General features: G+C 38.9%; 2 protein-coding genes and 1 long non-coding RNA gene across 12 annotated transcripts in view; all 3 read right to left on the reverse strand.

The window, feature by feature from the left end:
- LOC109408749 (serine/threonine-protein kinase N) overlaps positions 1-27,683 on the reverse strand; it is a 371,435-nt gene that overhangs the window by 82,076 nt on the left and 261,676 nt on the right. The window contains exon 1 of one of the 9 annotated variants that reach the window (XM_062854355.1): positions 10,400-10,881. The exons of the other annotated variants lie outside the window; for them this stretch is intronic. Within the exon in view, the coding sequence (XP_062710339.1) occupies positions 10,400-10,510 (111 nt within the window). The 5' untranslated portion in view covers positions 10,511-10,881. Of the gene's footprint in view, positions 1-10,399; positions 10,882-27,683 lie in introns of those variants that run through there. 9 annotated transcript variants of the gene reach the window in all.
- LOC134288706 (uncharacterized) overlaps positions 1-27,683 on the reverse strand; it is a 345,573-nt gene that overhangs the window by 44,921 nt on the left and 272,969 nt on the right. The gene's annotated exons all lie outside the window — the stretch shown is intronic.
- LOC134288700 (uncharacterized) lies at positions 14,502-20,306 on the reverse strand. The gene is made up of 2 exons (XR_009998100.1): positions 15,606-20,306; positions 14,502-15,550 (listed from the first exon to the last, which is right to left on the reverse strand). It is a non-coding gene; the product is annotated as an uncharacterized LOC134288700 (long non-coding RNA).

A 27,683-nucleotide genomic window follows, 5' to 3' on the forward strand; every position in this document is an offset into this window, starting at 1 on the left:
TCCCGGTGGCTGGCAACAATTCCCGAGGTTTTCCCGACTTTTTCCCGGTGGTTTCGAATTCCCGAGCTTTTCCCGGTTTTCCCGAAATTCCCGACTGGGTGGCCACCCTGATGAGGTTTTCAATGAGGGTGCGCATGTTGTTTTCACATCCTTTTTCGCCTATTTCGTGCGCACCAACGACTCGCGTGATTTGATCGATGAAGTCGCTTGTATGTTGAAGCGCTTCTTTGGATGTGAGTAGTGAAATGATCGTTTCATCTATAAGAGCGGAAAAATAAAATGCACTCGCTTTTTGTTTTGCGCGGGCCGTTTTTTCTGCTATAACTTAGTCAGTTTTGATCCTGTTGCAATAGCAAAAACCGACCAGTTCAAAAAAAAAAAAATCTGGTGTAACTGTACAAGATTGAGATTGTTGAATTATTTATTTGAGAAAAGAATGTATAAAATGTAATTATATCCGCGTGAGCGATGTCTTTATCTATACACATATTTTTACTTTCCGGACTGGGCTATCTGAGTGTTGATTTCAATTTAAATCAATATGAGACTGTTATACTGATTTTCGGCATAAAAACATTACTTGATTGTGCTGACCTCGGCAAAAAGAAACAAAAAATCGGCAAGTACAGTGTATCAAACAATTATTGTCCGTACAGTAATTTTTTGGTCAACATAATTTTTCATTCAAATGTTCATAACTTTTTTATACGTCAATCAAAAACGCTGAAATTTTGACCAATCATGAATCATATATTAAAGCTCCATTGGTAAAATTTTGAGCGAGTTCGAATAAGTTTTCTGCAAGTAATAGAACTTTTAGAAAAACTTATAAGATTTTTGAACACATTTTTAAAACATATCTCAGTGTGTACTCGATGAAACTTTTTCATTTTTTCGTGTTCCAGCTGATATCTAAGGCTTCCATATGCAACTACTTTAAAGGTTTTATATTCACTACAAAAAATATGAAAAATGTGCTCATGTAGTTGGCGATGTTTGAAAATTTACCATATTTTGCACATATAATCTGCCAAATGTTTTCCACCAATAAAAGTGCATTAACTGAACGAAAAATGCATAGGACCTACTCTTCATATGTAGTTTAGTAGGTCCTGTATGAAAACATTACATTAAGAGAGTTTAAAAACGTTGAAAACACTTGGCACTTTTATTGATCAAAATATGATAAATTTCCAAATGACACTCTGAACAAATACAGATTTTTCATATTTTTTGTAGTGAATATAAAACCTCAAACGAAGCTGCATATGATAGCCTTAGGTAAAGGCTGTATCACAAAAAAATTGAAAAAGTTTCATCGAGTACACATTGAGATATAATGTTTTAAAAATGTGTTCAAAAATCTTATAAGTTTTACTAAAAGTTTTATAACTTTCAAAAAAGTTATTTGATCTCGCTCAAAATTTTACCAATGGAGCTTTAATAAATAATTCATGATTGATCAAAATTTCAGCGTTTTTAATTAACGTATAAAAGAGTTATGATCATTTGAATGAAAAATTATTTTGACCAAAAAATTGCTGTACGGACAATTGTTTGATACACTGTATGTATTATTTAAGGGTATAGGTTTTTTTTATTACAAAATTTTCGGCGATATTTACGAGAAAAGATGTCTCTAATAAGTACACAATATTCATCATATATTAGGTAAAAGAGTATCAATCGAAATCGATGTCACACTCTTTTCGTTAAGGGATCTAGTTTTGCCTGACAAAGGAAAAAGCAAAACCTTTCAATCAGAATCCTTTTAGCGATTAAGTTGAATACTATAAAACCTTAAACTTTTTAACTTGCACATGAATAACATCCACTGAACAAGCGACCATATCAAACATTGGTCACTTGATTTAAATCCCGAACAGAGAAAATAAAATGTGTTCTTATATAACTTACACAAATAATATGTTATTTCACATGGAGATTCATAGACAGTATGCTAAAATTTTATTACGTCTAGTCCGTCAAGTCATGTGAAAAAGCATTGAGTTATGTTTAAAAACAACAACATATTAACGCATTTTATATTACTAGCATTCCCAACACTTTTAATCCGCATTGCTTTACATACACAGCGAGCGCAATCATAAAATCCATACCCGACAAGCGTTCTCTTGCGTTCTCTTGCGTTCACATGCGTCAAAGCAGCTCAATCGCATCTAAGCACTCATCGCAACTCATCTACTATGTACGGTTCATGCGTTTTGCATATAGTTTCCACAGAGTGTGCTTCGACGCTAATCCGATCTCTTATCTCTTTGCATCGCACCTCACCCACTATGTGCTCAACGTAAGACAAACGTTGTTATAAAGACCGCGAATCGCTGCATCTCCACGTTTGTCTCAGGAAGGATTTTTTTTTGTTAGTAGGGTAAGGTACATTGTCAGTCCGGGAGTCACCTATGGTTGGTGATATGATTTGACAATGGATCAATATACACAAACCGCCGTTAACAACCGACCACTTTTCGACGCAAGAACTAGCCAAAAAGAAAATTCTATCGCGCGTCTCCACTCCACTAGGGAGCAGAAACCTTTAGTCTATTCCACACAGAAATACACTGAACGCGAATCACTTGTCGGCGCCCGGATTTTTTCTCGACCGGCGAACCCGAAGTAACATTTTTCACTCTTTTGTGTAAATGCAAAAAATGAAAGAAAATATTTATTATCAACTAAAAGTGTATTCGAAACTAGCGCCGAAGGGAAGCGAAAAATTCGGAACCGACTCGAACCACGGCGCGCGCACACTCGTCCCGTCGTCGGAGCCCCGCAGAGAGAAGAGGAACAAAAAAATCGCAAAAATCTAGCAAAGCGAGCGCGCGAAACTTTGCTGCTGCCGAACTACCGCACACTACTGACTGCTTGGCGTCCCGTCGTCGGAGCCCCGCAGAGGGAAGAGGAAAAAAAAAATCGCAAAAATCTAGCAAAGCGAGCGCGCGAAACTTTGCTGTTGCCGAATTACCGCACACTACTCTGTATCATTGTACTTGCCTTATAGTATGCAAATACATGCAATGACAGGCAAAGAAAGCCTTTCAATTAATGACTGTGGAAGTGCTCGAAGAACACTAAGTTGCAACGAGACAGGCCAAGTCCCAGTTGGGACGTAGAGCCATAAAGAAGAAGAAGAAGTGTAGGAATCCTGAAAGAAACCTCTGAAGCAATCCCAACAAGAATATTAGGAGAATCCTATCAGGTATTTGGGAAGAATCGGAAGAGGATTTCTCCAAAGATTTCTCTAGGAAAGCCAACAGGAATGCCTGATGGGATTTTCTAGAAATTCTTGCTGGGATTGCAGAAGAAATACCTTCAAGGATTCCTCCTGAATTTCTACTTTTCAAAGTGTCTTAATGAATTTCTCCAGCAATAATTCGTCTAACGATTTCTCCAAAAACACCTTTAGAGCTAGATACTTCCTTAAATTCTCCAAGAATGCCTGCTGCGATTCTTCCAGGAATTCTTTTTGAAACATCTCAAGGGATTTTTACATTGATTCCTCCAAAAATTTCTCCTGTGGTTTCTTCAGAGATTTTGCCAAGGATTCCTTCAGGTATTTTCTTGAGATTCCTCCTAAATTTCCCATAAAGATTCGTCCAAGAATCTTCTGGCATCCCCACTAGAAATTATTGCTGTGCTTTTTTCAACAATTTCTGCTGTATTTATTAATAGATTTTTTCATAAACTTAATATTCATACTGAGAATACTCTTGAATTATTTTGTGGAATTACTGCTGGGATTTTAACAGGACTGCAACTGGGAATTCTCCAGAATGTTTTGTTTTGAGTTCCCATGTGATATCTGCAGGAATTTCAGGAGGACTCTAAATAGAAATAATTGGAGATATTCCTGCTGAAAATGCTTGGGGAATCTCAGCAAGAATTCCCATCGGAGATGAACCAGCCCCTGGCTGAATGTCTCGATAATGAAGATAATAACAATAGAGAATTCCCGAATAAATTCTAGTAGAAATCCCTGGAGGAATACCAGCCCTAATTATTGAATGTATTTCGAGAGTAATACCTAGAGAAATCCTATAAGAAACATCTGAAGCAATCCTAGCCGGAATTTCTAGAAGAACTTCTAGAGTGATTCCCTTGAGGAATCCTAGGAGGAAACCCTGGAGGAATCCTAGGAGTAATATTCGGACAAACTTTAGCAGGCATCCCAAGAGGAATCCCAAGAGAAATTTCTGGAAAAAATCTTCTGATAAATCCAGTTGATATTCCTCCGGGAATGCCTGATGGGCTTCTGCTACAAATGTCTTCTGGGATTCCTCCATGGATTCATGCAACCATTCCTAGAAATACCTCTAGAAACTCTTGCTCGTATTCCGCCAGGAGCTCCTACTAGGATTTCTCCAAGCATTGCTGCTGTGATTTTTCTAGCATTTCCAGATGGTATTTCTGCAGTTGGTGCTCCTAGGAGTCCGCCAGAGATTCCTGGAATATTTCCAGCAGGAATTCGTTGAGAAATCCCACCACGACTTCTTGGGGGATTCCCATCACGAAATTCTAAAAAAAAATCCAATCAGCATTCCAGGAGCAATTTCAACAGAAGTTTTCAAAAGAATCCAAAGAGGATTTCCACTTTCCAGTAAGAATTCGAAGAGGAATCCCTATATGAACCGCAAGAGGAATTCTGAAGAAATCCCTGGAAAAAGAAATCTCTGGGTGAATATCAGGAGGAATCCATAGCAAAATTGGATGAATACCACCAAGAATGATTGGAGGAATGCCAGTAAGATAATTCCAAATGGAATTCCTGCAGAATCCTTGGGAAAATTTGCGGAATTCTTGAGGAACTTCTAAGAGAAATTCGTTTAGGATTTTTTTTGAAAAATCTCTGTAGAAATTACAGAAGGGTATACAGCAGGAAAAAAAGTAGGCATTCTTAGATAAATTCCTGAAAAAAACTCTTGAAGAAATCGACGGAGTAATGCCAAGAGGATCTCTTGGGGGAACCCATTGAAAAATCTTTGGAGAAATTATCTTGGAATTTCTCCACAAATTCCTGCTGGGATTTCTCTAGGAATTCCAGGAAGATTGCTCCAGAGGTTTGCTCAAGGATTCCTAAAAAAAACCTCTTATAATTTCTCCAAGGATTCTCTTAGGATTGTTTTTAAAGACACGGACACGTTCAATGCTCCCAGTGAGCTATTCGTCCTTTGAAGGAAACACGACACTAGACAATGCACTAGACTAGCATGCAATGCCCAGTGGCATAGCCAAAATATTTTCTTGACAGCTGCGGCGGGAATAGAATCCGCGCTCCTAAATTCATAATGACACTAGTACGACACTAGTAGGAAAAAATCAGGAATTTTTCCTCGGGTCTCTCAAACAATTTCAGCTGTGAGTTTTTAGTAATTGCCCTTGGTAGTTCTTCAAATCTTCAACTGGGGTCTCCAGTTAGCCTAGTGGTTAAGGCTATGGATCGCCAATCCGGAGACGGCGGGTTCGATTCCCGTTCCGGTCGGGAAACTTTTCACGACTCCCTGGGCATAGTGTATCATTGTACTTGCCACACAATGTACAAATTCATGTAATGGCAGGCAAAGAAAGCCCTTCAATTAATAACTGTGGAAGTGCTCTTAGAACACTAAGTTGAAGAGAGGCAGGCCAAGTTCCAATGCGAACGTCGAGCCACAAAGAAGAAGAAGAAGAAGAAATTCTTCAAGTATTCCATGAGGATTCCACACAGAAATTGCTTAAGGAATCCCTGCAAAACTTCGTAGAATACATTCTAGGAGTATTTCCAGCAAGGATTTGTGAATCTGAAGTGGATTTCCAGCAGGAATTACTGGGTAAATTTGAATAAAAATTTCTAGCGGAATGCTTGCAGAAATCCAGTAGGATTTTTTGTAGGAATCTCAACTGTAAATGCAAAAGTTATTCCAACATTAATTTCTGCAGGTTCTTCTGATGCTGATTTTTGAGCGAGTGTTTGGTGGTGCTGATCTTCCACACCTTTATTTGAGAATTGCTAGATATGTAAACGTAACGATCGTTGAGTTTTTGATTTCATCACGGTTGAATACTACTGGGCTTCGAGGTAGAAATCAGAATCGATTGATGACAGTCTATACAAAAATGACATCTGAGTATTGCCTACCGTCAACCAGAACTTGACTAGTCTTGGCCATCCACCTATCCAATAGTGAACCAGAAATTCCGTCAGGATTTCTTTCTCATACTAGTTATCTCTAAACTCTTGGAATACTTTCCTGGATTTCTCACAAGACTCCTTCTTCAATTTTACGGCATTTTCTTCGCATTCCTTCATGAATCCTCCCGGAGGTTCTTCCGATATCCCTATCGGTGTTTTTCACGATTCGAACATTTTTATTTCGGGATTCCTGTTTGAAAATCTCCCAGGACTACTGAATTCGACCGATTTTGAAGCTTTGTTTTTGGCAATAAATACTGCAGAATTTATTCCAGAAGTTTTCTCGGCTTTTTCTGGATTTCCTCACGCGTTTTATCAAAACAAAGTTTTCCCAAGATTAAACTCCGGGATCTCTACAGGAGTTTCTCTCAAGATATTTCTCAGATGATGTCGCGAAATTCCTCTTACAGATACTGTATTGCTTCCTATTGAATTAGTTTTCATAGATCGTTACGGAACGAATTTTTTCAGGTTTCGTTCGAGGGTTTCTTCCAGAGTTTCTGTTTTAGGGAGTTCTGCAAGAGCTTTTGCTGATATATCAATTTATTTCAGGGGCTTTTTCAAGCTTTCTTCATAATAAAGCATTGTCCAGTTAGAATCCGGACGCAAAGGATAATTTATTGTGACGCTCTCAATGATCATAATCATATTTTTTTTACAGCAGTCTGATCATAAACAAGTCCTCTATTGATGGTGAAAATTTCATCGATTTTCTTGCTACGAGTGAAAAGTTATTTCAGATTGAAGACAAGTGAAGGAAAAAAATCTTGCACAAACACGCTGAAAATTAAGCGTGCTCAGGTACGACAGTCGCGAAAAATGTTAATGTCTCCATAATCATTATGTGTGATGTGCACAGATGTTGTTAACCATGCCATGAGGAAGTGCCCAAGGAAGATTGAAGTTTATGTTCATGGATAAATCTGCTTGGAATTCCAAGATTTGCCAGGAAGTTCGAGCTCTGGACATCGTTTTCTCACATCACGATTTTGACACCAAATATGTACAAAGATGATAACCTCAAGAATCGCGTGCTGCTTTTCAAAAATGCACACAAGGGATCTGTAGAGGTTTGAGCTAATTTGGTGAGCTATCACGACAGCCTGAGATGTGTAGTGGTGTCATCACTGTTGGATAGTGTTTATTAACGAAAAAACACTCAAATTACGCTTCTTTGGAATTCACTGAATAGCCCTTAATTTCGCAAGAAGAGAAATATTTGGAAAAGTTTCTTTGGAATCCTAATCATATTGGTAGAGGGTCCCAGGACACTACAGAGATGACCTGATTGTTAAACAAATCCGCCGAAGGGGTTGATGTTAAAATTTACTACCATTGTGCAGATTTTTAAGGAAGTAATCACGAAAAAAATGAGAAAATGTATTAAAAATTAAATAAAATAATTTTAATGATATTTTTCCATGAAACTACAGTAAATTATCTTTGTTTTGAGGGCTCCACCTTTTCTGTTTGTTATTTCACCTCTGAGATATAAGTGGATATCTGCGTCCGGATTCTAACTGGACAATGCTTTAGTTTCCATGATTCCTTGCTGAGATTTGTTTACAGATTTTCCCGGTATTAAGCGTTCTTGCCAGAACCCTTATTGGAAATTGTTTTCGAATTCTGGGTGTTACTTTTGGAATTACTTTTAAGGCGAAACTGGAAGCATTTCCTCACTTTTTGGTTTTTGATTTTTTATTAAATAACGAAGCAATATTTTCAAAATCGGTTTTCGTACACATGTAGAGTATGGATCAAGGTATCTTCTGAATTTTTTTTGTGGTGGAAAATGTTTTTCGTTTTTGCAGAAACCATTTTTGAACAAAATTTCACAAAAAAAATGGTTTCTGCAAAAATGGAAAACATTTTCCACCTCAAAAAAATTCAGAAGATACCTTGATCCATACTCTACATGTGCACGAAACCGATTTTGAAAATATTGCTTCGTTATTCAATAAAAAATCAAAAACCAACAAAAAATGAGGAAATGCTTCCAGTTTCGCCTTAATAGTTGTTCCCGAAGCTACTGCAGGGAGTTTTTCCAGGAGTTATTACTCGGAATACCTCCTTTGATAACCTACGAATTTCGTGTAAGAAATTCCCAGAGGAATATCCGGAGGAGTTCATGTGAAATCTTGTGAGAAACTGCGGGAAGACCTTTTGGTGAAATCACGAGAGGAGCTTCAGAGGAAATTCTCAAAACACCTGAGACCTTTCGAAAAAAAGGCTCTGGAAGTTATCACGAGGCAAAATATGAGGGAAATTTTAGTAGGAAATCCTTTTAGAAAAATACCGGGAGAAACCCCAAAGAAAAACCCGGGACAACTCTGGAATAAATCCCTGGAAGAACGTCTGCAGAAATCTTGAGAGGAGTTCTGGTAGAAATCTCTGAAACAACTATCCCGGAAAACACCGAAAAAATCTCAAAAGGAATTCCGGGAGCAAATCAGCAAAAACTTCTCAATGGAATCTAGGAATAAATATCTGAAGAAATCCAGCAAAAAAAAACCAGTAAACCTCCAGGAAAAATACCCTTGATGAATTCAAATAAGAGCTCTGAGAGAAACCGCGGGAAGAATTTTGTGGATAGAAATTCGGGAGAAATCTTCCCTCCTTTTGGAACGGGTTCTGAACAGATTTCCATGCAAATAAACTAACCTCTAAAGGGATTCGTCCGATGACCAGAAAATTTATGACGGCAATTTTTATTCCAATGTAATTTACAGTTTTCAGTAGGGTTTTATTCGGGATTTTGCTTGTAGTTTTTCCAGAATTTCTTGCGATGACCCTCCTGTGATTTCTTCAAAGTTACACCCGGGATTTGTACTGAAGTTGCCCGCGAGATTTTTCTCGGAATTCCTTCTGAGATTTCTGACGGAACTGCTGGATTTAGAATAAAGATTCTCGCGGGGTTCCTTGTTAGAAATCCCAGAATATCGGAAAGCGTCCTGCGATGAATCCTGTATGGATCACCGAGAAGAATCCCGTGCAAAATAAGAAAAAAAACCCTTCGATGAATCCCAGTAGAAAATCCGGGAGGAACTTTTCGAAATTGTTACTATTTCATCGTAATTTACAGATTTCCGTAAAGATTCAGGATGTTCAGTGGCATCTAAACATTACAACACCATCAGCAGTAGCCTTTGGGGCTAAATACTAAAAAAAAATAATATTATGAATAAAAGTAGTAAATAATACTTCGACTTCATTTGTACCTAGTATGTTGGAAAGTGTTTTTATACATAAGACCCAATGTTTCATTTGTGAATTGAATTTTCCAACTTCAACCCTGCCATCTCGCCAGATTTTCCACGCAGTAATGGAGGTTATTTTCGAATCTTTCGCACACAGTTGAATAGGACGGCCCACACACAGATTGAATTACAAACAAACCGAGGAGACAAAACCAAGGATGGAAATCTAGTGATCATGATAAGATCCCGAATGTGTCGCGGTTGAAGCACATCGCGCGATCATAGCAACAACGATAGAACGTTGTCGTCAAGCATTATAACAAACCACGCTCCGCGAAAATTGAATCGCGAGGCATGTGCGGCCATCATGCAATCGTTATCATGAAGTCGAAATGATAAATACCGAAAATCATTCACTTTTTGTGCATTCTTGTTGCTCTAATACCAAGATATGCTAATGAATGTATTGTTTTTCATCATCAATTCTGTTAATTGATCCATAAGAGGTTTAAATCCATGTTTAAATCGTGATGAATGATATTTATCGCGACTTGTAACATGATCTGATAACGTGTGATCCCATGATGAAGCGTGCATCAGATACTTTGATTGCCTATGATCCCATGATACAAGGACGGGGCGAGGGTGTCGGCATCATGCTACTGCAAGAGCAAAGGCAATCTTGGATTGTTCGTATCCTGTATCATTTGTCACTAGAAGTGATTTTCTTCCATCCTTGGACAAAACAGAGGTTATGTACTCCGAATGGGCGAAAGGTTTTTGCGACAATTAAAAAACGAAGAACACATAGAAAACGTGAAATATCTATTTATTTTTACAGAAGTTTATGGATAAAATTCAAAACTTCAGTATGACAAGACTTAGTTTTCATTGGAACCCTGTATTGTTTTGCATGATGTGTATCTTACAGGCGCACATACTAAGCCTCCACTAAGAGCGGATAACAATTCAAACTAAACAAATTTCTAACGCAGCACCAGCAATCACTAACCTCCTCGTCGATCGGCATGAGCGGACGCACTTCCGAGGACCTGCGGCATCCTTTGCTTTTCTTCGACTTGCCCTTGCTAGAACCACTGGTTTTGCTGCGAATCCAGTCCATGGCACAACGTCTCGCGCCCGCCCAAGCCCAATCCGCCCCGGAACGATCCGCGTCGGAATCTGACTTTTGCCCGCGCGCGCGCACCTACACCGACTTCCACACGGATTTGCGATGGGTCAATTGCGACGACGGCGATCGTCGATATCCACTTACGCACGCGATTTCGCGAACGCGAGATTCGCGCGTGACCGATTACCGAAAGGCAATATTCAGCAGTAGTTCTCGCCGAGTGAGCTGAGCACACAGGGGGCGCCGTCCGTGTTCGATGGCACCCCCGGCCAGCTAACGGTGTTCGGCAGGATTTGGAACAAAAAAGCCAAAAATAAATAGATTTTCCGCATATACAACGTACCAACCGCCCGACGACGAATGACTCTCGTTGATAAACAAAATAGCGAAATGTGAGAGATCGACGGAGGCCATCGCATCGCAACCAATACTTGCTTGACCGGTCGTCAGTCGGTAGCCAACATTGGGTCGCGAATTTTTTCCCGTACTTATTCGATTTCCCAGTCACCTAGAGGTACAGGAGCGCTGAAAAATTTATCAACGGTTTTTCACATGTTTTTTGTTTTTTTTTAATTATTTTCTATTTAACTGACATACGACTCTGGTTCAATAAGTTGGTTCGTCCTAGTTTGCTCCTATAACGACCCAAAAGAACTAGTTTCACCGGGAACCCCTTGAAACACCCTGAAACGCTCCAAGAAACTCTTATGAGAACTTCGGAACGCCCCTGAAAATCCACTAAAGTTCTCTTATATTCCTTGGCTCTGAACATCCTAATTCTTTGAGACCCCGAATACCCATAACACTTTAAACTCACTGAATACGCCTGAAACACTCCAAAAATGTCTCTGAGGCCGTCTGAAACTTCTTGAAGGCCCCTGAAACCCTGCGAAACATCCCTGAGATTCACTGAAACAATCCCGAAAATTCTTTGGAAGCCTGAAATCTCTGAACTCCCTGGAACGTCCTTGAAGACCCCCTGACGTTTCTGAAATCATATGAGACAAGTGAGATTGTTATGTGTGCATTATATATCATGATCGCAAAATTTCATGATTATTGGATTATTGGAGTAGGGTATGAGCAGCTGTCTTCAGCCCTCATGTTCATTATATTCCAAAAATAGACGATTAAGCACTGATTGTTTTCGTTCTTTTTGCTTACTCCTAGGCGCTGTCCATAAACTACGTAGACTCATTTATGGCAATCTCAGAACCCCCCCTCCCCCCTCGTAGACTTTTTTCCATACAAAATTTGTATGAAGCGTAGACTTTGACCAGACCCCCCCGTCCCCCCCTTAGAGTCTACGTAGTTTATGGACAGGCCCTAACAAAAATATAAAAATAAAAACCTGATTTAATACACCTATGGTGAACAGAACCCTTCTTACACTTATTAAAATTATTGTTGTATTATTCGTATGTATGATTGTGATTTTTGGTCATTCTAGAAAATATTGTAGATTTGGCATCAAGTTGATTGCTTTCCATAATAGAATCATCGACCATGGACTCAACTACCAGAAATCTCCTAGAATCTTGTAAATATTATGAAGCATTTTGTCAAAGACCTCTTAAAAAGTTAAGTTGTATTACTCCAAAGTACTCCCCGAAAGATATCTCGGTTACAAAATGTCCAATCGGAATGAAATTCAAAAGCGTTCTTCTAGGGTGCAGTAGCTTTCGTTTCGGGCCTTAAGAACCCGAATCGGTTGATAGACGGCTGAGAAATTTATGGTGATACACTTTGTCAAAAATATCTAAAATAATTAAGTTGTACTACTCCCTAGCACTCTTTGAAAGATATCTCGGTAACCGAACGTCCAATCAAAATAAAATTCAATAGCGTTCTACTAGGATGTAGTAGCTTTCATTTGCTTCCAAGAGAACTCAAATCGGTCAACAGACGGCTGAGAACCGTGAGTGACATTTTTTTGTAACATACATACACACACACATACACACACACATACACACACACGCACATACAGACATTTGCTCAATTCGTCGAGCTGAGTTGATTGGTATATGTGACTCGGCCCTGCGGGCCTCGGATCGAAAGTCGGTTTTCCAAGCGGTATTTATACCCTTCTTATGGGTGTAAGAAGGGTAAAAAACAAAACAAATAGTGCTTATTATGTAGCTTTGTTTTTGATAGGATGAAAATGGAAGCACTATGCTGAATATGGGTTCCGTTCCCCTAGTTTCAACAGTACAATCGGAACAGAAAAGGGGGCTCACTAATTATTGGCTAAAGGCCTAAAACAGGAATAGCTTCGATACATTTTTTGACTGTAAAATTGTTAGTAGTGCATAGATTATTTTTGATTTTTTTCCGTTGCAAGAAATGTATATTGGGAGGTTTGTGTGATTGATTGATTGATTTATCTTTATTTGAGAGACTTTCAGCCCTTGGCTGGTTCGTCTCTCTCGGTTTGTGTGAAAAATTTCAGCCTTATCCTTGGTAAATTTCTAAATCTAAATCAGGTCTGTACAAATTACACACGTTCCACTTTTATTTTTGGTTCAACAAAAGGTACTGCTCCAATTTACAAGATTTTTTTTTCTGGTGAAATGAACGCATCTTAAGATGTTCCTATGGGTATGTTGCGCAATTCAGCAACTCCTATCCTATCCTACGCGGAGGTAGTTGTACCGGCTGAAAACTATGAGCATAACTCATCAAGATGTGCCCAGAAAAGTTGACCACCTGTCTGCACCGGTTGATAGTCAATCGAACAACTAAACAAATAAAGTTCCATTTGGAACATTATCTAAACTTTGCGGAACTTGAAAGTTTATTTTCTCATGGAAAGCGGAACTTTTGGTTACTTGAGTTAATAGTTGAATATTCCTTTAGTATCTAGAAACACTAAACAACGTAACCCAAGGAACTATTATTCACCTTGGAGTGCTAATAAAGTGCAATTTTAGACAAGACATAAGTTGTTAGTACACATGATCAAATATTTGTCGAAAAAGAAACTAATGCTCAACATCTTGTTTGACTCGATCGAATTTTCATTAGTGTCAAACTGATGTTGTTTCTTGAATTCTTTTCTTGTTAAATAATTGACCCTTTGTACTTCAGGCCGCACTCTATATTGGCCGAGTTATGGCCCTATTCACCCAAATAGGCAAAATGTTGCAAGATAGAATGTTCCATAAACATAAAGAATGGTACAGCATCCCCACAGAGGTCCAATGAATGCTGGCTTGGATCCTGACTACACTGCGGGGTCACGATAAAAACAACCTTTTCACTCTGCATCCATTGCAAGATAGAAAATAATATTGAACAATGTTTGTGTGAATACTAGACCAGACGTAAACACTTGAGAAATTTGAAGGAAAAGTACGTTTAATTAACAAATTGACAGATAAATTTGTGAAAAAAGCCACGTGTTATGGTAGGGTTCGAACCCACGACTTCGTATTGGTTGTTCGGCGCTTCAACCAGTTAAGCCACAGAACAAGTTACAAGTCTGCGGAATAGAAAGTCAGACTGGATTCGAACCACCACTCTAACCGTGTTTCGGCTCTTAGATATTAATCTTCTGCACTCTCGCGGCCTACGAACAACAAGTGTGAGTGCGTTGTTTTTAGAATGTTGATATTAAAGCTTGACTAACATATCACATGATCGATGACGGTTGTTATTTTAGCAGTGTTGTCAGAAGGAAAGAAAAATGTTAGAGCTGCTTTTTTTTACAAAGACAAGTAAGTAAGTAAGTAAGTCGATTAACTAGGTGTGTATTAGTGGTCAAAATTTGGAATAGATCGGACTATTCTGCACGACGTTATAAAGATTCTAGAAAAAGGTATAATTATCCGATACCCAATTTTGAGCTGTTATATCTCCGGATTCAATGAACCGAATGTAATGAAATTTTGACCATTTATGACTTATATAAAAAGCTTTGAAAAACTTTTGATTTAACTTTAAATTCTCAACACGGAAGAAAATTGTAACGATTAGACTATTTTGAGCATGAGCATGAGCATAGATGACCGCACAATTCGTAGTTGCTACTCCGTGATTGACCAGAGCAATCGAAATTGCACAAGGAACCAATGAATAGGGCTTGGGACTAGCTTACTATTCTCAATGTACACAGGTCGAGAGCTCTCAACTTTAATAAGGTCAATAACGGCGCCGGCCACGTCCTTACGGTCATCGAGGATGGAAGGGAATGTTAGTAAGACAAACGTTGTTAAAAAGACCGCGAATCGCTGCATCTCCACGTTTGTCTCAGGAAGGATTTTTTTGTTAGTAGGGTAAGGTACATTGTCAGTCCGGGAGTCACCTATGGTTGGTGATATGATTTGACAATGGATCAATATACACAAACCACCGTTAACAACCGATCACTTTTCGACGCAAAAACTAGCCAAAAAGAAAATTCTATCGCGCGTCTCCACTCCACTAGGGAGCAGAAACCTTTAGTCTATTCCACACAGAAATACACTGAACGCGACTCACTTGTTGGCGCCCGGATTTTTTCCACGACCGGCGAGTCCGAACTAACATTTTTCACTCTTTTGTGTTAATGTACAAAAAAAATTATTATCAACTAAAAGTGTATTGGGAACTAGCGCCGACGGGAAGCGAAAAATTCGGAACCGACTCGAGCCACCACGCGTCAACCGTGCGCTTCGTCCCGCCGTCGGAGCCCCGCCGAGAGAAGAGAAAAAAAAATCGCAAAGATCTAGCAAAACCTGCGCGCGAAACTTTGCTGCTGCCGAACTACCGCACACTACTGACTGCTTGGCGTCCCGTCGTCGTCGTCGAAGCCCCGCCGAGAGAAAAATAAATCGCAAAAATCTAGCAAAACCTGCGCGCGAAGCTTTGCTGCTGCCGCCGAACTACCGCACACTACTGACTGCTTGGCGTCCCGTCGTCGGAGCCCCGCAGAGGGAAGAGCTGTAACGATTAGACTATTTTTATAACAAAACACCTGTTGGGGTGGGAATTGTCGGAACTCTTTTGAGCAAGGAATCACACAAGACGTAGAATCCAGAACGCTAAAAGCTGTATATATTTAGAGATAAGTAATGGTTATTTTAGCCCAATCAACAGTACTCACACTGGTTTGATCCTACTCCCTGATTATTACCAACAATTTTATTTCCCTCTGCTCCTTATGTGACTCCAACTGAAAATATGCTATAAGTTGTATCAAATTTATCAAACTATACCTAATTTCTTACATTTCAGGCGCTAACCACTTGTATATGAACCCGCAATCCACACAATGCTAAATGCTTCCTCTCAACCAACCGATAGGTGATGACAATAACACTAATCTCTCTACTGGCTATATCGAGTCATTGAAAAATCACAATATACATCTATATGTATACCAAATAAGTCCGCATGTCAGTATCTTCTTTTACCGCCCATGGGATTCGGCACAAGTTACCGCAACAACACCAAAAACTCTAAAACTTCAACATCGTTTCAAAATTCAAGATGCTAATTATAGCTCATTTAAACTCTTTCTGATTGTCTTGAGTATAAATATGTTTTGAAGCAAAGTAACAACATAGCCGGCAATAAATTGAAATAGTAATGGTATGCATATATTTTCAATACCAGTTTTCTAAAAAAATCTTAAAAAAATGAAATCACTATAAATTTTTTCTTGGTTATAATTTCAAGTTAAGTCAAACGTTTTTCAGAACTCATTATATATTATGAATTCGGTTGATTGAATCCGGAGATATAACAGCTCAAAGTTGGCATTCCGATAATCATACCTTTTCCTAGAATCTTTATAACTTCCTGCAGAACAGCTCGATCTATTACAAATTTTGACCACTAATATACACCTAGTTGATCGACTTACAGTGAAAATTTGAAAATATTTTATGTACTTTTCGAAATCTACAGCTAGTTGAAAAAAAAATGAGAGGTGAAAATTTTGCGATCTTATTGTCTATCCCCTTTATCACAAACTTCTAATAACATTCGTCAGTGTTTTAATTACAAAATAATAACTTAACTTGTTTCATGTATTGAATATTGTTACAATACATGTTATTGTTGCATTAAAACAACTAATTACAAATTATATATGTAAAACAACATTTGTTATATTATGTCAATTGCATATAACCAAAGAATAAGAATATCATGAATGTCCACTCCGCCTATGCTGTGGGGGGCACTACCGCAACGCTATCTGCGGATGAAAGTTCAACCTTCATGCGGTAGTGTGTGATATTGATTGTATGCGAATATCTAAACATACGCACACCACCTTCTCTTACGACAAATCACGAACACTGTTACAGAAAGCTTCCACCTTAATACGCTTAGAGAGCGCTACTTGTCTTGTCGCTTGACGTTTACATAGAAAAACACAAGAGATAGCGTTCTTCTTTTTTATTCTTTGATATAACATAATTTGAGCATGAGCATGAGCATGAGCATAGATGACCGCACAATTCGTAGTTGCTACTCCGTGATTGACCAGAGCAATCGAAATTGCACAAGGAACCAATGAACAGGGCTTGGGACTAGCTTACTATTCTCAATGTACACAGGTCGAGAGCTCTCAACTTTAATAAGGTCAATAACGGCGCCGGCCACGTCCTTACGGTCATCGAGGATGGAAGGGAATGTTAGTAAGACAAACGTTGTTATAAAGACCGTGAATCGCTGCATCTCCACGTTTGTCTCAGGAAGGATTTATTTGTTAGTAGGGTAAGGTACATTGTCAGTCCGGGAGTCACCTATGGTTGGTGATATGATTTGACAATGGATCAATATACACAAACCGCCGTTAACAACCGACCACTTTTCGACGCAAGAACTAGCCAAAAAGAAAATTCTATCGCGCGTCTCCACTCCACTAGGGAGCAGAAACCTTTAGTCTATTCCACACAGAAATACACTGAACGCGACTCACTTGTCGGCGCCCGGATTTTTTTCTCGACCGGCGAACCCGAAGTAACATTTTTCACTCTTTTGTGTAAATGCAAAAAATGAAAGAAAATATTTACTATCAACTAAAAGTGTATTGGAAACTAGCGCCGAAGGGAAGCGAAAAATTCGGAACCGACTCGAACCACGGCGCGCGCACACTCGTCCCGTCGTCGGAGCCCCGCAGAGGGAAGAGAAAAAAAAATAGCAAAAATCTAGCAAAGCGAGCGCGCGAAACTTTGCTGCTGCCGAACTACCGCACACTACTGACTGCTTGGCGTCCCGTCGTCGGAGCCCTTTATTCTTTGATATAACAGAATTTAATAAAACATTAATAGAAATATTTGCTATATTTTACGAATTTATTCCAAAATATGATATGTTTGATAATATATGTCAATAGCCAAAGAATTTAAAACAAATTTGTTCTGAAATAAATAACAGAACTTGTTATAATTTTGTAATAATAGGGCATGATCGGTTAGGTACTAGAATTGTGGTAATGAGCTGATTTTTTGTTATGGTGAGATCAGTGTTGGTAAAATCACACTCAAAGCACACTCATGAACCGCTCCTCCGTGAGCAAACTCGCGCGCGATTCTGAATCACTTTCTGACGCGCGAGATTTTCATGCAAAATCTCGCTCTCACGAGCCAAGCACCGAAATCTCGTTCGCTTGTAAAACGAATCCAAATCAATTTCAATGCCATTGTACGCTAGATTTGCTATTGTTCTATCATATAATCGTAAAAACTTCGATGTAAATAATAAGAACACCAAGAAATAAAGCAATGAGTGAAATCACGAGTCAACTCATGTATGATTTTTTCGGCGGTGAGTTTGGCGAGTCAAGAATCGCGCGTGAAACAACTCAAGCATGAGATTTGTGATTTTGAGTTTTTACCAACTCTGGGTGAGATGGTGAATTCTTCGTTTCTGCAAGGAAATGGTACAAAAAGCGTAGATATTATGATTCCTTGTTTAATTTGATGCGGTTTTAGTAAAACTTTGGAAAACTGTGTTATTGTTTTCTCCATTTCTTGTCTCTTAAAAAATAATAACTTTTCCCTCGAACGTCGCATCGCTTTGCGGTCTCTAGAGGTCTGATTCCTCTTGAAGTTTTCCACAGAACTCACTCCTCAACTTATTTTTAGGGATCAAGGGGTGACCCGGAGCGATTTTTCTTTAAAGAAGAATCTCATAGTTTTCCCCATAGTAAATCGTATGAAAAACTAAGAATGGCGGGCGCTAAAATATACTTTTCACGATCGATCTGAAATTTTGCACAGGACCAAAATGGCACTTAAAAAGTATGCAGGAGATAGAATTTTTGCATGTTTCATATTTTCCCATATAAAGCGTGTCCCAGGCTAATGTATATGTAGAGAGGAGCAAAAAAGTGTATAGAAAGTTACAAAGTAGGCGGCAGGAACGGGCCAAAGTTTGAACCCAGAACCTTCTGCATACGAATCAGAAGCGGTAGCCACTGGACCACTAAGTCCGTTTTCAAAGAGTTTTGAATGTGTTTGAGAGGATTTTGTTGTACTACACTCAAAATTATTTCTGCTCAAAATCCTTGGTATCTTTTTTCAAAAAAAAAAATGTTGTTTTTGTTGAGACTTTCATTACATTTCTGAAATTTCATTAACTCTTTTGAGAAAACTTTCTACGAATATTTTATGATTTTTTCCTATGTACTTCGCAAGGATCAATTTTGTTCCCATGCAGCACACAAGTCACAAAAGAGTGTCGACAGCGCAGGTTTTTGATTGTACAGGTGCTACATTCTTGTTATTCTAATTCAAAGGCAAAATAACTTAAAAATGACTTGGGTAGTGATTTTTTGGTAAAAAATTGCAAAAATACTTAAATGCTGTTTTTTTTCACTTTTGATTGCTACTGTAAGTAGCGATTTGTTCTTACGTTTGGTACCCGTAAGACAGATTTTTTGGCAAATTGTCTCAACGGCTGTCGAGTGTCGACGACCATCGTCGTCGGACCATTAACTTTCCGCAATTCAGTAGCACCACCACAAACCGAGGATGATCGTTCCATTCCCGCCCGGTGCGCTAAATGATTTTCCCGCAGTTGATGTTGATGGAAGTTGTCTGCCTGCGCGTGCGTGGGTGAGTGCTCTGCAGTTTATGGAAAGGTTCACCAAATCTGCTGGTATGCTAGTGACGTTCGTTGTTGGATTTTTCGTGCACAGCTTGACAGTTTCATGTAGATGGACGTGGGACGACAAAAGTAAATAGAGCTTGAAAGCAATCTGATAGAGATGTTTAAGGTGTTTGTGGAAAATATGAAATATACATTGTTGAATAAATTTCCATCATTATAAGAAATTGCATAAAGCTAGTTGTAAAGCAGTTGTTATTAAGGCGAAACTGGATCCATTTCCTCCTTCTCCTTCTTATCAGTTATACAAAAAGTATTTTTTTTTACAATTTCGTTTAAAAATGGTTTTTGTAAAACTGACATTTTCCATCAGGGAAACAAAAACTAGAAAATACCTTAAGGGGACCTCCATTTAGTACGTCACGCTAATAATGGGAATTTTTAACCCCTGCTCCCTTCTTCGTACGGGTATTTCCTATACTTAACACATTGCTTTTCACATTTTCAAAACCCCCCTCACCCCTCTATGCGTGACGTACTTTATGGATGCCTCGTTGTTTAATAATGAGGAAAATGGAGTTTCGCCTGAGGGTGAAACTGGAAGCATTTCCTCACTTTTTGATTTTTGATTTTTTATTGAATAGCGAAGCAATATTTTCAAAATCGGTTTTCGTACACATGTAGAGTATGGATCAAGATATCTTCTGATTTTTTTGTGGTGGAAAAAGTTTTCAATTTTTGCAGAAACCAGTTTTTTGTGAAATTTTATTCAAAAATGGTTTCTGCAAAAACGAAAAACATTTTCTACCACGAAAAAAATCAGGAGATACCTTGATTCATACTCTACATGTGTACGAAAACAAATTTTGAAAATATTGCTTCGTTATTTAACCTTCCTTAGTCCCTAAAAAAAAGTTACAAATAAGACCCTGGGGTCATTTTTGACCCCAAACTTTGGACAGCTCGCAAAAATCAGTGGCTTGACCGATTTTGGATCTCTTTGGCTCAAATGAAAGGGGCACAAGTCTAGTTTTTAAAACCACCGGAGAAATCCGGATTCGGCCACTGTGGCCACTGGGAATCTGCTTCAACTGAAAAATGCCGCTTTTGAGACCCTAACTTTGGCAAGCTATAACTTTGCAACCAAACAAGTAATCAGGACCGTCCAAGGGTTGTTGGAAAGGTATTCACGTGGACTTTGATTATAGACATTAATATGGACTAATTATTGACAACCGGTTCCGGGAATCCGGAACATCCGAAATTTTAGTTTTCATCATTGCTATGTGCTTGAAAATCCACAAATGTATTCCCTTTATGCATTCTATTGCATTACTTCTCTGCACGCTTCACTGAAATGAGGCACATATTGTTTAAGACCATTTTTGAAGGGTTCTGGGCAGGTCTGGTCAATGCGGAACGGGTTACAGGGACTGCGGAAGGTGGTCAATTGGGTAACGACAATGAACTTCGTATAGTTTTCGCTCCAAAACCCGGCGCCACATGGTGCAACCTTCGTGGATTTTCATATCTGTTGTTCTTGTGATACACAAAGAGATTGATAGTCATATTCTTCTTCTTCTTCTTCTTGGCATAACATCCCTACTGGAAAAAATCCTGCTTCTCAGCATAAACGTTTTATGTGCACTTCTACTAGTATATACTGAAAGTTTTCTCTGCCAATCATTAGTTTGCATATGTATATCTTGTGGCAGGCACGAAGATACTATATGCGCATGAGAGTAAGAGTAATTTCCCTTACGAAAAGTTCCTAGGCCAACCGTAAATCGAGCCCGTCACCCTCAGCATGGTCATGCTGAATGCCTTCGGGGCCAGCTATGGTTATAGGGGCCCCAAATGAATAGTCATATTGGTTCCACGTGGTTACCGGAGTGGCCACCGGAGAAACCCATATTGTATTACTTTCGGATTATTACAATAAATGTAGGCTTTTGACGGCTCAACTTTTATTTTTTATCGTAACTGTAATGTTCTGGTATAGAAATGAAGAAATGATGATCTCGATCTTTTTAGGCCACTGGAGTGACCTCTGGAAAAACCCCAATTGTGTTACTTCAATTTTCTGCAACAAAAGTAGGCATTCGGAAGCTCACCATACAGTCGTGAGCGCTATTCAAAATTTTGGCTTTCTTGTATACCTATGTCTCGTAAAATAATAAAACTATAATATTTATGCCAGATTATGATGCAAGATTTCGTCATTATCTACCGATTCTTGATAATGTTTGCACCATCGTACAAATAGGGTTCCCGTATCACCTGCAAACACACTGGACTGGTCTAGCCGCACATGTTAGAATATACGATATTCTCGGGATCATCTTCTAAAATGTGCTGTAGGTGGTTGAATTTAGACTGACACTGACTATGATGTGAGGATGTGAGTTAGAGCTTACGTGCATGCAAAGAAAACCAAGACATTGTGTGTGATACGGGATACGGGAACCTAATTTGTACGATGGTGCTAACATTATCACGCATTCGGTTGCATCTACGAAAGAAAAGTAAAATAATGACCGATAGATTGTTAGGTGAATAACTAAAAAGGAGCCAAAATTGTCATAGTCACTTACGTCATTCTGCAGAATAACGACAACATAGCATAACATAATCAGTTCCGGGTGTATGATAATATTCGAGAGATTCCATAAAAACTGGAGATCCCAAAATGAAAATACCCGAAATTCATGAGGCAGTTCCACCTAGAATTTTACCAGGACTTCCACTAGGAATTACTTTTGGTGTTGCAAATATGATCACGTTTCTTTACTAATAAATGTATAGTTTTGTAAATTTTTGCTAGTACACTCACAACAACAATTATTGTAGATGCAGTAATCTAATTATCAATGAGTGCACTCTCATTGGAAATGAACTCAAAAATTTTTATTGCAAATTATAAAATACAAAGATGAAGAAATGAGGAGGTTTTATACCTGTTGGAGGAAGGATTGTTGAAAATTGCTCTATTTCAGCGGCCTTTTTCATCTCCGGTGAAAAAAAAACCTTCGGGAGCTCCCACGATTATTGCTCCTATATTTCACTTAGCATTCCGGCAGCATTTCCTTCACGGAGATAAAACAAAAATTTCTCACGAGGCTCCACCGATTATTCGTCTAGAAGTGCCCTCAGGGGCTCCTGCAGGAATTCCTCTAGATCAATGGTGCTCAGCATTTTACGCATTTCATCAACAAAATTGCTTAGTACTCATCGAAAACTATTTCGATAACAAGCAAATGTGTATTCAAACTGAAGCTTAGTATCGAAGTTATTTTGTAGTACAAGGTTACTAAACTTAGTTTTGTAACTTTTCGTAATTTGAGGAACTTTGGCAAACATGTGTGCTATTTTTTTACTCAATCGAGGATATCTCGAAAAATTGAAAATATATCTAAGGGTTTTCTCCATAACGTCTAGAGGTTGCCCCGAAATTCTCTCGCCATTAGTATTTTTTTGAACTAAGAACTGTTTCCGAAATGCCTCTAGGAGTTCCGTTACGAATTCTCTTAGGAGTTCCAAATAGACTTTCTCTAGGACTTCCACTATTTTTTTCTACTTCCTCCAATTATGTTTTTGGTAGATCCACTGGGAATTCCTCTAGAAGCTCCTGTCAGAGTTTCACTGGCAATTCTGCTCAAAGTTTCAACGGAAGTACTTCCAGCTACAGAGGAAGTTTCACTCGAAGATCCTCTGTGAATACTTGTGGGACCCCCTCCGCTAATATCCAGAATTAGTAGTAGTTGATCCACCTTGAATCCGTCCAGCAAATACACCGTGAATTCCTTAAGTATATTCACTGGAACTCCTCTAAGATTTCGACCAGAAATTCTTCTAGGAGATACAGCAAGAATCCCTCTAGGAAATCCACTAGGGATTCGTCAAGGAGTTCCAAAGAGAATTTCTCTAGGAGTTGCATCGATTATTTCTTGAAGTTCCATCGGGAAATCTGGCAAGAGTTTTATCGGGAATTCTTCTGGGAATTTTTCTCGAAATTCCACCGAAAATCTCTTCAGAAATCGTTCTAAAAGTTCCAAAGAGAATTTCCCCAAGAATTCCTCAAAATACCCTGATAAACCAACATAATACACGGACCGTAATGTAGACGATTCAACAATATCGCATACTGTTCGAACTGTATCCCGAATGGGTGGTTAAGCAAATCTTATGGTGATCGTTTATACGGGTACTTCTCTATGTGTTCCACCGCAAATTTTAACTAGGATATAAACTTTTAATTATTAGAGAAATTCTGTCAGGAATTCCTTTGAAAGTTTAATTCACAGGAGATACTTGCCTAACAGGAGTACCGCCGAGAATACTTGTGGAAATTTCTTTTCAAAATACCTTTTGAAAATCCTCTAGGAACTCCACTCAAAATTTCTCTAAGTAATTGCTTTAGAAGTTCCACCGTACATTCCTGTTTCACTATATAGTGCTTTAAAATTTCCGCAGAAAATTCAGCGGAAAGTCTATTAGGAGTTCCTTTGGAAATGCATCTAGGCAGCATCAATTTATTACGTAATACATAAATCTTAATTTTCGTACCCTCCCCACCCCTCCGTGACGCATTTTCTTGTGTGAAAATCTAGAGTTCCACTCTAATTTTTCTTAGATTTTCACCGTAAATTTGTTAAGAAGTTTAACCGGATTTTTTTCTGAGAGATCCATTAGCTTCCAAGAGTTTTGCTGTGAATAACTGCAGGAGCTTTGCAACACAGATGCTTCGTGAATTCCTCTAGCTCCTCCTGAAATTTCTCTTGAATTTACAATAGTTACACCGGATATTCCTCTAGAATTTATAGTAGGTCCACCCAGAGGAGTTTCACCGAGAAATCCTCTAGGAGTGCTACTAAATGCCCAATGTTTCTTGTTTATAGTTTCTATGGATGCTCTACATGGAATTCTTCAAAGACTTTTATTCGATTTTTTTGGGATTTTCATCGGGAATCCCTCTAAGATTTTCTATCGAAAATCATCAAGGAGCTTTACCGGAAAATTCTGTAAAAAAATTAACAGGCGTTACACTACTAACCATACTAACAAAAGTAGCTGCATAGCAGCTTATAAAACAAACGCCTTTGGACGAATGCTCTTTAAGCTCTTATACAGCAAAAATGTTAGGGACTGGGTCTCCAGTTAGCCTAGTGGTTAAGGCTATGGATAGCCAATCCGGAGACGGCGGGTTCGATTCCCATCCCGGTCGGGAAAATTTTCTCGACTCCCTGGGCATGGTGTATCATTGTACTTGCCTCACAATATACAAATTCATGCAATGGCAGGTAAAGAAAGCCCTTCAATTAATAACTGTGGAAGTACGCAAAAAACACTAAGTTGAAGCGAGGCAGGCCAAGTCCTAGTGGGGACGTCGAGCCATAAAGAAGAGAAGAAGAAGAAGTTAGGGACTTCCACAGGAATTGCCCTAAGAGTTCCACCCTAATTTTTCTAGGGTTTCTTTATAGCAGAAAGTTCTTCAGTAGATCTCTAGAATTTCGTTCAGTAGTCTCTCAGGATATTTCTTCGGGTGGTCGTCCAAAAATTCCTTCAAGATTTCCTTCGGAATTGTTGCCATAAATTTTCCATAAGTTCCGAAGGAGATCGACCCGACAATTCCTTCAATAGATTCTCCGGGAAATATTAGATGATTTATCGGTGAATCCCTCAAGGAGAGATACCCGGTTTGACTCCTACAAAAATTCTCAGTGCATCTTCTGGAAGAATTCCCGGTGAAGCTTTTGGAGTAATTCTCAGTATAACTTCTATTCCTAAAGCACGGAAAACTTCATTTTCTAAAGTTAGGAATCATTTTATAATCAAATTTTTGATCGCAAAGAACCAAATGACAGATTGGTTTCTCACACTTTGCACCTCAAGTGTGAACACAATATGAGGTCAGCTTCTAAATGTCTACTTATGCTGTAAAACGGTTTCTCTGGTGACCATGGCCTAGAAAGATCGAGATAATCTTTGATCTTTGAACGAACTTTGGTCTGGCTTGCATAATAAATTGGCCTACAAATTTATTTTCTTGGCTCCAACGTTTGAAACCCAATTTGTAATCTTCACAGTCGAAAATTGCAAGACAAGATTGAGATCACCATTTGTTCATTTTTATACCAGAACATTACAAATTATAAATTTAAATGATTTAAATTTAGCTGTCAAAGCCTACATTTGTTGTAATAATCCGAGAGCAATACAATATGGGTTTCTCCGGTGGCCACTCCGGTAACCACGTGGAACCAATATGACTATTCATTTGGGGCCCCTATAACCATAGCTGGCCCCGAAGGCATTCAGCATGACCATGCTGAGGGTGACGGGCTCGATTTACGGTTGGCCTAGGAACTTTTCGTAAGGGAAATTACTCTTACTCTCATGCGCATCTTCGTGCCTGCCACAAGATATACATATGCAAACTAATGATTGGCAGAGAAAACTTTCAGTATATACTAGTAGAAGTGCACATAAAACGTTTATGCTGAGAAGCAGGATTTTTTCCAGTAGGGATGTTATGCCAAGAAGAAGAAGAAGAAGAATATGACTATCAATCTCTTTGTGTATCACAAGAACAACAGATATGAAAATCCACGAAGGTTGCACCATGTGGCGCCGGGTTTTGGAGCGAAAACTATACGAAGTTCATTGTCGTTACCCAATTGACCACCTTCCGCAGTCCCTGTAACCCGTTCCGCATTGACCAGACCTGCCCAGAACCCTTCAAAAATGGTCTTAAACAATATGTGCCTCATTTCAGTGAAGCGTGCAGAGAAGTAATGCAATAGAATGCATAAAGGGAATACATTTGTGGATTTTCAAGCACATAGCAATGATGAAAACTAAAATTTCGGATGTTCCGGATTCCCGGAACCGGTTGTCAATAATTAGTCAATATTAATGTCTATAATCAAAGTCCACGTGAATACCTTTCCAACAACCCTTGGACGGTCCTGATTACTTGTTTGGTTGCAAAGTTATAGCTTGCCAAAGTTAGGGTCTCAAAAGCGGCATTTTTCAGTTGAAGCAGGTTCCCAGTGGCCACAGTGGCCGAATCCGGATTTCTCCGGTGGTTTTAAAAACTAGACTTGTGCCCCTTTCATTTGAGCCAAAGAGATCCAAAATCGGTCAAGCCACTGATTTTTGCGAGCTGTCCAAAGTTTGGGGTCAAAAATGACCCCAGGGTCTTATTTGTAACTTTTTTTATGGGAGCGCCCCTAGGGGTCATTCAATGCTTTTGATTTTTGGGAAAGGTTTATTTCCGCGAAAAAATAATTGTCACAAAATTTCAGATTGCTAGGATTCGTTAAACAAAAGGTACAGAGAATTGAAATTTGAAAAAGGTCAAAAAAGACCCCAAGACCTTACTAAGGTTAATAAAAAATCAAACACCAAAAAGTGAGGAAATGGATCCAGTTTCGCCTTAAGAGGAAGTTTAAGCCACTTTCAGAAAGCTTTAAAACGTCAACTTGAATGTTATAGCATAGTGTCAAAGGTTTATCATCCATTCAATTGAGTAGAAACTCTGGACACCAATGTAGCGCTTGATTATATCGAAAAAAAATCCCGAAATTTCCTCTTATAACTTCAAAACTCGACAGGGATCTCAAAGCAGTTTAAAAGAAGAACGATCAAGTATCACGTCGCAAGAGATAATTTTGCCTCAACCACACATCCATTGAGATAAATTCCTTCCGCGGTGACCTCGCTTCATCATTCATGATGAGTTCAAGCAAGCAAAAAAAAAAAAAAAAAAAACACCGTGAGTGATCACATAAGGTACGGTCCATTTATGACGAAACGACGCCACACGACAATTGTATATCCGACCGGGGTATCACGACACACAACAAGAGCAAGTATTCGTACAGCACACAGTGGTCTAGGATGTGAAAAAGATGGCAAGAAATGAATCTTTTTTTTCTTCTTTTTGGCGTCACGTCCTAACTGGGACAGAGCTTGATCTCTTCTTTTATAATACGAAAAGCTCCTGGACCAACAGGGAACCAAACCTATCACCCTCAGCATGGTCTTCCTGAATACCCGGGCGTTTACCGCTTGGGCCCTTGGTAAACTGCTAGTATTTCACCAACATTTTTCAAAT

This window comes from Aedes albopictus, chromosome 2, assembly GCF_035046485.1.
Source record: "Aedes albopictus strain Foshan chromosome 2, AalbF5, whole genome shotgun sequence".
NCBI lineage: Eukaryota > Metazoa > Arthropoda > Insecta > Diptera > Culicidae > Aedes > Aedes albopictus.